The sequence below is a fragment of the Melanotaenia boesemani genome, chromosome 4 (genome assembly GCF_017639745.1).
Source record: "Melanotaenia boesemani isolate fMelBoe1 chromosome 4, fMelBoe1.pri, whole genome shotgun sequence".
NCBI lineage: Eukaryota > Metazoa > Chordata > Actinopteri > Atheriniformes > Melanotaeniidae > Melanotaenia > Melanotaenia boesemani.
In genome coordinates, this window is record NC_055685.1 from 1,636,664 (window position 1) to 1,649,027 (window position 12,364).

The 12,364-nt window shown below is 45.6% G+C and overlaps 1 protein-coding gene across 1 annotated transcript in view; it reads left to right on the forward strand.

Annotated features, from left to right (window-relative positions):
- Nucleotides 1-12,364, forward strand: part of si:ch211-89o9.4 (uncharacterized protein LOC566247 homolog) — a 53,841-nt gene that overhangs the window by 34,789 nt on the left and 6,688 nt on the right. Inside the window, exons 14-22 of the mRNA XM_041982506.1 lie at nt 2,457-2,588; nt 3,186-3,227; nt 3,358-3,495; nt 3,596-3,760; nt 8,885-9,238; nt 9,324-9,782; nt 9,867-10,022; nt 11,635-11,821; nt 11,901-12,101. Coding sequence (XP_041838440.1) covers nt 2,457-2,588; nt 3,186-3,227; nt 3,358-3,495; nt 3,596-3,760; nt 8,885-9,238; nt 9,324-9,782; nt 9,867-10,022; nt 11,635-11,821; nt 11,901-12,101 — 1,834 coding nt within the window. The remainder of the gene's footprint in view (nt 1-2,456; nt 2,589-3,185; nt 3,228-3,357; nt 3,496-3,595; nt 3,761-8,884; nt 9,239-9,323; nt 9,783-9,866; nt 10,023-11,634; nt 11,822-11,900; nt 12,102-12,364) is intronic.

A 12,364-nucleotide genomic window follows, 5' to 3' on the forward strand; every position in this document is an offset into this window, starting at 1 on the left:
CATGAAAATTAGCTTGTTGGCATGGGTTTTCTGATAAAATCAGGCCAGGGGCCCTTACGGAGGAGAGAATTAGACACGGACCCATCACAATCCTGATTCCAGTCACTTTTACTGCTGTGTGAACTGTAGTTGAAAGGGACTCTTTCAACGTTTTAACTTCATACAACTTCACTACAACTTAAAATTAAGTTAGACATATAGCGTTATTGCGTTAACGCATCAATTGATTAACAGCATTCATTTTTCACGGGTTAACGCAGGTTTTTCTTCAAATACATAGACAATTTTAAATAGTAGTAAGCACCCTCGCTTGCTTTGAAGGGGGAGAAATGTCCGATGTAAATTTGTCAAGAGAGCGATTAAGGTGACAACTCCACCTGCAAGTAGCCCCTGAGACCCGGTCCAAAAAACCGCTAAAGTCTTGGAGAGAAAGTCAGGGGAGCAGGTTGGGGGACAATCTAGGTTCATGAATGTTTCCTCTTTACCTGCGAGAATTCCTTTAACTATTACACAGCGGCTCTGGCTGTCTTTAACACAGCCGAGACTTAAATGCCAGCTTTTTACTACGCCCCTACTGAAAGAAGAATATGAGGCAGCAAAGACCTGCCCCACTTAACTCCTCTGGAACTTAGCATGGTCCTCGTCCTCCAGGTGGGTCTCCTGGAGGAATTCGACAGATACATCTTCCTGGTTTTTCTTGGCAGGTTTTTGGAAGCCAGGAACAGATTTTAATATAATATAAATCAGACACTACCTTGAGGGCAACTGTAACGAAGCTGAGGTTCGTTACGTGGACTGGGACATGTAAATAGTATAGCACACTGATTGGTTTTCATGTACATTTTCACGTTAATTTACAGGCTGGCACTTTAAAAGAAGCACACTAAGGTTGAACTGTTTATTGAATACTGATATTTGGTTTGTTTTGCAGATACCTGCCAAAGACAGCCGTTAGCAGTGAATAGGTGTACATTTGAAGTCCATGGAGTAATGGGTTTTACTTACCTGGCGCATGGCCTCTCCAGGGTGACCGGGCAAGTGGGTTGCAGGTGGCCTGGATAGCTTTTAATGATTTGGGAGAGACCATGTGGCAGGAAGATTTTTTGGAGTTTATTTGTATATTGGGTTTTTGGTTTAACTTTATGATTGTAATATGTATATAGTGTGTAAATACTTTTAGCTTTGGTAGGAGGAATTTTAATAGAGAAATGTGTTATAATTGAGGATGCACCTATTGGAGGAATGGTACAGTCCTCGCCTCACTGTTTTCCAGCCGCTCTTAGGCCAGCCTGCTCACAGCAACAAAAAAGTCAGGGCCAGTTACACCTGCACTCATCCTGTAAATGCATCCCACAACCCACATTATCAAATACATAGGACGGTTACATTTAGCAGGAATGGAAACCACACTGATGCCCCACATAGATCTAGCACATCATGTCCTGAGCTAAACACCAAACAAGTATAACAAACGTACAACAGAGCAAAACAAACCATGGGTTTTTCCCCAAATAAACGGGACTGTTCACCATACAAACACCTTTCAAACTCGCCAAGAGTGAACCAACAGCATGGAATGAAAAGTGTGTCAGGCAAACTAAAAGAGTCCTCCCTTTGGGAGTGCCTTGTTTTTTATTGCAGTCGAAGAGGAAAATGATGGCTCGAAGGTAAATGCAAGGAAAGGGGAGGCACATTTGCGGCATATTTGCATGCCCTTGTAGAGAGAGGGAGGGCCCGAAATCAAACTTTCTATGTCCCATCACTGGATAATTCCAACAGCTGATCTTCTGATCTACTCTGAGGTGATTTACACTTGTTTAAGTGGGTTGATTTAAAATATATCCACTGGGTCAACGTGAGTGGCCTACATGCTAAACGAACGGTAGGAGTGCGTGGCAGCCGTGATATATACGTGTGGCTAACAGTAAGTATATCACAGCCTGCACTGGGAATGATATATCTTTTAAATTTTATTATATAAAGGCCAAATCAAAACTTGTCAACAAACCAGACCCCTTAGGGTCAGGACCTTTCTGAAGGTCTAGCTTAGTTTAAATGTCAGTTCTGGTGATAAATCCTTTTACAGTGATAGCTGCAAACACTCATCGATCAAAAGTATTTCCGTCTGGATGTAACCTGCCTCGTCCGAAGCCTGGAGGAAAGGTTTAGGTGATAAACTATGAGAGCCTCATGTCTTCTGAGGTGGTACATGATGTAAAAGGTTGGAGAACTCTGTTATCAGGGCTTTATTCTGATGTTGTTGCTTTCTGTTTTGAAGCCTCCACGTGAGTGGTTTAGTTAATAAACAGCCATGGAATGTGTTCAGGTCAATACGATGATTTAAATTCATCCAGTCAGTGGGATGTTTTCTCTGTGAATCGCTGCTTCTGTAATGATTCATTTGACTATTTCTTTAGAATCAGGTGTTGAAGTTGATGTATTTTTGGGGATTTTAGGCTCTTGTGTCACTGCCTGACCTGGAAGTCGCTGAGGAGATGGTGAAGGTCCACAGCTTCAAACCTGCAAAGATTAATGACAGCGAAGTAAAAATGACTCTGGTCAAACAGCCCATCAGCCTGAGCACGCCGGTACGTCCCTCGTCTTCCTGAAGATGTTTAACCCTTACAAATCCACTAGCTTTTACTTCTTCACAGCCTGTGCACAAGCTTTTAAAAACACTTTTTGAGAATTTAACCCTTAAAACTCCAAACTCCACTAGATCTCCAGCCCTCCTGAGGTCTATCTCTTCAATGATCATCAGTGTGTAGTAGTGTGTAACTCTGGGGTAGACTGTGATGGATAGCTTAACTACACAAGTTTTCCAGGCATTTTTGAGAAAAGGTTTGGTCACTGTTGGTCTGTGTGTTATTTCTACAAAGTTCTGTTAGTAATAAATTCTGCTTTCTTCTTCTGGTCGGTCTTTATGCTGCTATATCTATTCATACATTCATTTTACATCATTTTACCTCCCAATCTGACAGCTGAGGCTGGAAACATCATGTCTGCATGGTAACTGGGGTTTGAGGTTTTACATGGATTTTATATAAAAAGAAGAAAAAAAAAGTGGACCAATAATAGCCACAACTGTCTTGGAGTTTTAAGGGTTCGTGAATATGATCCTCTGATATTCTTTCATTATTCACCAATAAACTTTATCTAACAAATGCCAAAATCTCCTCACACAGGTGGCTCTTTATAACATCCTCATGAGTTCAGCAGATCCATTAGTGAGTATAACTGCTTCATTTTTGTCTGTGTAGCTGGAAGACTTGCTGTAATTTGTGACTGTTTATGAGCAGAGGTATCTGTTTGTGGTGCTTTTTAAATCCTCAGGACCTTTTCGTGTCTGTCCTGCAGGAGAGTTCAGGTCTGGTTGGATGGAGCAGCCTGTTGGTCATTAGGAACGTTCCAGACACACCAGCAGGCTCCTCCGAGGTCCTGAAACTAGTGCGACGCTTTGGTACGGTCATCAAGACTCTGGTGCTCAGTAACATGGTGAGAGCTGTTTGGTTAACCAGTACTCCCAGTTCAGTCCATTCCAGTGTGATCTAACTAGAATAATAAGTTCACCGCGCTGTTTTCTCCTCCTCGTCAGGTCATTTGTGAGATGGCGACCGCAGCAATGGCCTTGTCTGTCTACAAACGTTTCCAGATGTTTCCGTGCATCATCCAGAATAACCCTCTGTTTTTCTCCCGCAAGCCCGACCCCAAAGCCAGCACACAGGGTAAAGTCATCGCTGCGTATCGGGACGTATCCCAGGTTAGTGGTTGTGTGTCTGCGGTGCACTTGACTTAAGTACATGAGCCAGGGACTGGAAAAACATCACAATTAGAAAAAAATACTGCTTGTATATTTCTTTTCCACAATAGGGATACATCATGAAACTAGAATAGAAATGAAAAGGGTAAAGGGCACTGTGGAAAGGGGTCTGCAGGCAGCAGAGGTCCGGGCCTTCCTGGAGGCCCTGGGAAGATTTTATGTAATATTTATGGAATGGAAAAACCTCTGGAAAAGATTAATATAAATCCAAATGAAACCATGAACTTTGTGTAGGACATGTTAACATACATGGAACACCCATGACCTAACATATTACTGTAAAACTGAGTTCTATTACTTGTTTTGGAGTTGCCACCAGGCCACAGGATCAGCTACCAGTGTTGCTCTCAAGATTTATGGACGACACCTCCTTCCAATGTAATACCTTCACAAATTGGAGGACTGGGTTGATTGCTTATGATATCCACTACTTCAAGGCCAAAGCTGCCCTGAAACGTCGACTTGAGGTCCAAAAAACATGGATTAGGCTCTTGACTGCCAGAAAGATAAAGTAAAACTGACTACCAACAAACCCAGAAAGATGCATGGTCCATGATAATCCCGCAGTTCTTTTAGGAGATTTGACCAATATGAATACAGCTGCAGCAGCATGGAACCCAGACAATAGAAACCTCTCTCATGGACAAGAAATAGCTGCAGCCTTAGCAAGGTGTAACCCTGAATCAACCAAACACCTCTCCAGCATTAATACCTGATGAAACCTGGATTTTACAGACAAACCAGACAGACAGAAGATGTGCACATACTTTACATGTATGTTATTCCCTATGTCTGCCCGGTCTGGCTTGTCTCCAACAGCAAGCACTCCTGACAGAGGTGTACAGAGTAGCTTTAGCGTCCACCCCGATGGTCACTCTGGTCTTCAGGGCAGCGGGTACGATGAGTGGGCTAGTCTGCAGGCTTTTACTAACCTTGAAGGGAATAATCCTGACAGCGAGTTTATCATAGATACAGATAGTTTGAATCTATGTTCAGCTATAGAGCAGTCTCTCCAGGAGGGAGCCAGCATTGGGCCGGCAGCCCCAAAGGCCCCAGTACTGCAGAGATTTGCATTACTTTGTCCTGTTGGGGTCCTGAGTAGAGCGGCTGAACAGATGGGTGACCTGGACATACAGGAGCACCATAGTGGGGAACAAGCTTAAGCCTTGGGAGGTTATGGATTATTCTCCAAGTGGGGGATGTTTTCCAGACGGGAGATCATGCTTCATCAGCACTTCTGCTGTTCCAAGAGGGAGGTTTAGCCTGGCAGAGGTAAGGAGATGCAAGGAGAGACAGCAGAGGCAAACAGACTGTTCAGCTACTGCTGAGGCTAGAAGAGACTAATGATGGAGGAGAACAAACCACCAGGGAGGCGTCCAGGAGGTATCCTGACCAGATGCCCGAGCCATCTCATCTGGCTCCTCTCGATCTGGAGGAGCAGTGACTCTACTCTGAGCCCTTCCCGGATCACAGAGCTTCTCACCCTATCGCTAAGGGAGAGCCCGGCCACCCTGCAGAGAAAACTCATTTCAGCCGCTTGTATTCGAAATCTTGTTCTTTCGGTCACTACCCACAGCTCTTGACCATAGGTGAGGGTAGGAACGTAGATCGACCGGTAAATCGAGAGCTTTGCCTTTTGGCTCAGCTCCTTCTTCACCACGACAGACCGATGCAGAGTCCACATCACTGCAGACGCCGCAACAATCCGCCTGTCAATCTCCCGCTCCATCCTTCCCTCACCCGTGAACAAGAACATGAGATACGTGAACTCCTCCACTTGGGGCAGGACCTCATTTCTGACCCAGAGAAAACACTCCACCCTTTTCCAGTTCAGGACCATGGTCTTGGATGGTCATCCCAGACGCTTGACACTCGGCTGCGAATCACGACCCGATGAAGCCAACAGAACCACATCATCTGCAAAGAGCAGAGACCCAATCCTGAGGCCACCGAACCAGATCTTCTCAACACCTCGGCTGCACCTAGAAATTCTGTCCATAAAAGTTATGAACAGAATCGGTGACAGAGGACAGCCTTGGCGGAGTCCAATCCGCACTGGAAATGATTCTGATTTACTGCTGGCAATGCGGCCCAAGCTCTGACACCGGTCGTACAGGGACCGGACAGCTCGTACAAGCGGGTCCGGCACTCCATACTCCTGGAGTACCCCCCACAGGAGTCCCCGGGGGACACGGTCGAACACCTTCTCCAAGTCCACAAAGCACATGTGGACTGGTTCAGCGAACTCCCATGCCCCCTCCAAGACCCTGAAGAGGGTGTAGAGCTGATCCACTGTTCCACGAAAACCACACTGCGCCTCCTCAATCCGATTTTCGACTATCCGACGGACCCTCCTCTCAAGCACCCCTGATTAGACCTTACCGGGGAGGCTGAGGAGTGTGATTCCCCTGTAGTTGGAGCACACCCTCCGGTCCCCCTTTTTGAAGAGGGGGACCACCACCCCAGTCTGCCAGTCCAGGGGAACTGTCCCCGATGTCCACCTGATGCTGCAGAGGCGTGTCAGCTAAGACAGCCCTACAGCATCCAGAGCCTTAGGGAACTCTGGGCAGACCTCATCCACCCCCCGGGCCCTGCCACCAAGGAGCTTTTTAACCACCTCAGCGACCTCAGCCCCAGAGATGGGAGAACCAGCACCAGCTACCACAGACTCTGCTTCCTCATCGGAAAATGTGTTAGTGGGATTGAGAAGGTCTTCGACGTATTCTGTCCATCGCCTCAGAACGTCCTGAATCGAGGTCAGCAGACTCCCATCCCCACTGTACACAGTGTTGACGGAGCACTGCTTTCTCCTCCTGAGACGCCGGATGGTGGACCAGAATTTCCTCGAAGCCTTCCGGAAGTCACTCTCCATGGCCTCTCCAAACTCCTCCCCTGGTGTCCCTCCCCTTAGTTTTTGCCTTAGCGACCGCCGAAGCTGCTCTCCACTTAGCCCGCAATATGCAAGAACTATTTAGGGAAGAAGCAGTCAGCTGGTATTCTGTCTATAAGGGAGTGGCCAAAACAGTCACCAGATCTCAACCCTATTGAGCTGTTGTGGGAACAGCTTGACCGCACAGTGCGTAAGAAGTGTCCATCAAACCAATCCGACTTGTGTGAGGTTCTTTAGGAAGCATGTGGTGAAATTTCCTCAGATTACCTCAACAAAGTGACTGCTAGAATGCAAAAGGTCTGCAAGGCTTAATTGCTGCAAATGGAGGATTCTTTGATGAAAGCAAAGTTTGAAGGACAAAATTATTATTTCAAGTACAAATCATTATTTCTAACCTTGTCAATGTGTTTTGACTATATTTTCTATTGATTTTGCATCCCATTTGTTTAATAAAATGTGAGTTTTCATGTAAAATAAATGACAGTTTTGGATGACCCCAAACTTTTGAGTGGTAGTGTAAATAAAAAAAATATATATATATATATATATATATATACATAAATTTATAATGGACACCTCGAAGGGCATTATCCCGCTTACACCATGGTAACTTAGGAAAGAAATAAATATTAAATAAATTATTAATGTGTTAATGTCTATATATATATATATATATATATATATATATATATATATATATATATATATATATAATTATTGCACATCTTTAGGTGTACAATTAAAACCAAACTTAATTATTTATTTGACCCTAATCCAAACTTAAATAGAACCCAAAGCCAGAGTAAACTGCTTTGCAACAAAGGTTCTTCTTTATTGATGAAATAATACAAGTTGCCTTGTCTGAACAGACAAGAATTACATGTGGAGTTCCCCAAGGTTCCACCCTGGGGCCTCTTCTGTTTAACATCTACATGCTCCCACTGATACAGGTCATAAAGAACAACATTAGTTACCATAGCTATGCAGATGACACACAGGTATATATTACAATGTCACCAGGAGATCGAGGCCCCGTACAGCTTCTTGGTAAATGTATTGAGGAGATTTATGACTGGATGTGTCTGAATTTTTTTCAGTTAAACAAAAACTAAACTGAGGTGATGGAGCCACAGAGAAACGATTAAAGGTCACCACAGAGCTTCAGTCTACACACCTAAAAACCACCAACCAGACCAGAAATCTGGGTCTAGTGATGGACTCAGACTTAAACTTTGAGAAACACACGAAGGGAACCACAAAGTCACCTTAAGAACATATCAAGGGTAGATGTGATGTCTCAGCAGGACCTGGAAAAACTAGTCCAGCTTCCATCTTTAGTCGGCTTGATTATTGTAACAGTGTTTTTACAGGTTCTACCTAAAACATCAGTCAGACACCTGCAGCTGATCCAGAACTCTGCTGCTCCAGTCCTCACTAAGACCAAGAAAGTGGACCACATCAGTCCAGCTCTGAGGTCTTTACACTGGCTGCCGGTCCGTCAGAGGATAGACTTTAAAGTTCTGCTGCTGGTCTAGAAAGCTCTGAATGGTTTAGGACCAACATACATCAGAGACCTCTTATGAACCTACCAGAATCCTCAGGTCATCTGGATCCAGTTTCTTATCAGTTCCAGAGTCAGAACCAGACATGGAGAAGCTGTATTCAGCTTCTATGCTCCACATGCCTGGAACAAACTCCCAGAAAGCCTCAGATCAGCTGAAACACTCAGTTTATTTAGATCCAGGTTAAAGACCCACCTGTTCTCTGCTGTATAGACTAGTTTTTATTTAGAGTCCAGATCTAGATCTGGTTCTTTAAGCTGGAATCTTTAAACTTGATCATGTTTTAATGCTGTTTTTATCCATACTGGAACTTTATTTCTTGCATTTTATCTATTTTATTTTAGCTTTTTTTCTTTCTGTTTTTATTTATTTACTTTTATTTCTTTTGAAGGTTGTTTTTCATTGTTTTTCATTTGCTTCCTGCTCCCCGCTGTCATGCTTTTAATGTTTTATTTAAAGCACTTTGAATTGTATTGAACATGAAATAAATAAACTTGCCTTCCCTCATAATTTATGGTATGCAAAGTTGTGTAAAGAACAAATGATATGACAGTTATTGCTATTACCATTGAACTCTGTGGTCACAAGATGTCTCTGTATGTGTGGTGGTAGGATAAACCAGCGAATGGGGATGACAGCCAGTCAGCAGCAGCTGCAGAAGAGGTGATGGCACATGGAGAGAAATCAGAACCCCCGCTGGAGGCGGTGGAAAAAGACTGCGATGAAAAGATGGAGAAGATGGCTGAAGACGATATTAAGGAAGAGCGTATGGTTTCTGAGTCTCCAGCTGCACTAGATGCTGATTCAGTGACGGAGATAAAGGAAACATCAGATGCTGAAGAGAAGAAAGATGCTGGTTTTTCTGAGGAGGGAAAGGACTCCATGTCTGCTGGAGAAAAGACACAAAGACCTCCTGCTGATGGCAGCTCACTCCCCCAGGAGGCGGCAATGCCTGAACTCCCCAAGGTAACATCATTTAAGGTTGGGAGTCATCAACTGATTGGCTCATACGTTTTTACCATGTTTGTTTTTTAAATCCCTGTATGACCAGATGACCCAGGCGATGGTGAATGCACTGCTCGTAGAGTGCAGAACAAGAACCGCCAGTCATCCCAAGAAAACTGCAGCACCAGCGGCTGGAAAAACAGAGGAAGCACAAGCAAAGACAGAGGCAGAAACAGCAGAGGAGTCAGCCACACTGGAGGAGGAGAGGCAGGACAGGGACAGAAAAGACAGGGACTTCAGAAAGGAGAAGGAGGTGAAGGAGAGAGAAAGAAGGGAGAAGGAGAGAAGAGCCTGGGAGAAGGCGAGGGCCCGGAGGGAGAAGGAGCGAGCTGAGAAAGCCAGCAAGGAGAGGGAGAGGAGGGAGGAGGAGAGGAGATGGAGGGAGAGGAAGAGAGGCTACGGTGAAGATCTAGGATCTGGGTCCAGGTCCTCCTGCAGGTCTGAGGGGTACAGGCAGAGCTCCTGGAGGGATGGACAGTACGGTGGGGAGGCTGAATCCAGAAAGGTGAGAACACACCTGCCGACATGCCGACAGGTGAAACGTCGCTCAGTCTCATCTCATGGTTCTGGGTTTGTGTTCTAAACTCAGGTTGAGGAAGAGGAGTCGGATGACTTCCCCTTCAACATGAGTGACTTTGTTACAGTAGATGAAGTCGGCGATGTGGCAGACCTTCCTTCTCCCACTGTTGCCACGGAAACGTCACAGGAAGAGCATCCCACACCTGGACAGCAGGACGCTCCAGAGGTACATATCAGCTCTCCCGGCTCACAATAATGGCTGTATTAAATGCTACCATTAATTAATCATAAAGATCCATCCATATCCGGACCGTGTGATCACAGCAGGAAGGTAAACAACACGCGTGTTACTGCTTCCATGTTCTCACGCAGACTTAAACTTCCTTATAAGTTTATAAGAGCTGTAGGGCTCTCTTCTTCCGGCTCTCAACCGAGGCAGACGCTTTTTCTTCTCCCTCCCTCTCACTCTGCCCTGCTGCTACTGTCCTGTCATCTCTGAGCCTCTCTCTGCATTTCCTTCCAAAAACTAAATCTTGGATATGGATTTGATCAGCTGGTCCCTAAATGCAATCGACCAAATTTATTCGAACCGGAAAACAGGCGTAGGGGAGCCTGCTTGCCCTGGCGGAACGTTTTCGGCTGGATATGTGATGGATTCCTGGGGAGCGTGGAAAGTCATGTGTCTGTCGATTCTTTCTGTCGAGGACGTGGAGGACATCTATACATTCGGTTTCATGATAACTGGGTTTCTGCTGTTTGGAGCGGGCGGTTTCCTGGCATATCGCAAAATTCGGACACTGTCGGCAGTCACTGGCAAGCTGCCGGATTTCTGTGCGGGTGTGTGCCGAGCTACGAACAATCAGGCTGTGGCGGTACAGGAGCTGAATCGTAAACTGGAGGCTATTCCAGTACTGGATGGCAAACTGGTTGCGCTTTCTGGGCTTGTACGTGAGGTGGTCACCAACTTGGAGAAGTTGTCAGCTCGGCTGGATGGAAATTGACCCAAAATTCGGATCATTGGGAGTCGCCAGTGGGACCACTGAGAGACTTAAGGCAGACGAAACAGCTCTGGCCTGAACCAAAACAAATGCTGTTATCAAATTTGGCTCCCTGTGCTGGCCTTGAATGGCTGGCTGAAAGCTCCCTGGAATGTTTTGTTGATGGACGCTCAGTCCCCCACCCTCCCCTCACCCTCTTCACGGGGTAATGGACTTCAACCTGGATCAGCCCTCAAGGATGCCCCACTATCATCAGGTGGCAGAGACTGTGAGGGAGAACTGGGGCAAAGTTCATATGCTCACTTCTACGCACACACACGCACCACACTCAAGTACACGACTACAGATACACCTCCCCGTTATTCACTGCCTTGCTGTCCTTCCACCTCCTTCCACTCCCGGGCAGTGGGTTCATTGGACGCGCTCTGAGAATGCAGCTGCGTCTGCACTTGCTGCGATGGGAGTCCCCCCCCCTCCCCCCCCGCCACGTGTTTCTCATGTTGTGATTGTCTGAGTTATGTTTTTGTATGTACTGAGGAGTGTTTTTTTGTATCTCAATAATGGGCCCTTAGGCCCAGTGTGGAGATGCCTATTTTTTATCCTCTCAGCTACATCTTACTCCCTAATGTTCCTTTCACCTATATCTAAGACAAGGAGCGCTGTAGAAATGGCTGCTCCGTCAGTGTATGCCTGTTCTGTTTGTGTCATCACATGTTGTTTTGTCTAGTCTTGGATGGGTTGTACTGAAAACATGAATTTCCCTGCAAAGGGATTAATAAAGTATTTTTCATTCATTTCATTCATTCATTCATAATGAATCTGTGTCATCTGCTTCTTCAGGACACGCCCATGGAGGTCGCCGTGACCCAGGAGTACTCTGATGAGCCCACATCAAAGTCTGAAGATGTGAGCGAGCCGATAGCTGAGGTTTCACTTGGTTTCACAGCTGGTCTGGACCTGGTCCCTTCTACACCTGTTCCTCTGTGTCAGCCAGAGGACCCCCAGGATGAGGTCAAACCTGAGCCAGGTGCAGCCTCACACTCAGCAAACTGTCTTACAGAATGTAATTTAAAGAGCAGTTCTCCTGAAATCTGATTTTTCTTCAGACAAGAAGCCGAAAGCTTCTCTGGAATCCACCGCAGATGTAGAACCTGTCCCAGTTCCAGCCGACTCTTCCTCAAACAGCCCAACAACAGGTGTGATGGCTGAAGATGACAAGGACAGCAGCCCTCTTCTTCACGGTCAGCGTAACAGTGAGGAGGTGGACGTGTCCACCAAACAGGAGGAAGAGGACAAAGCCGAAGCAGGTCAGCTGAGTTTGTTCTGGAGTCGGCTCCACGTCTCAAACATGAAACCAGAAAAGTTGTTCCAAGCCTGGTCCCAGTAGAACATACAGGGGCAACTCAAAAATTTACACTATTTCACAAAACTTGAATTACTGAAATAAATTAACTTAAAAAGGGAAACTATTATTTTATATAGACTCATTACAAGCAGAGTTTTGTTATTTGTTCTAACAGCTGATGGAAACCCAGAAATCACACCTCAGGAATTAGAACATGAAGAGTCT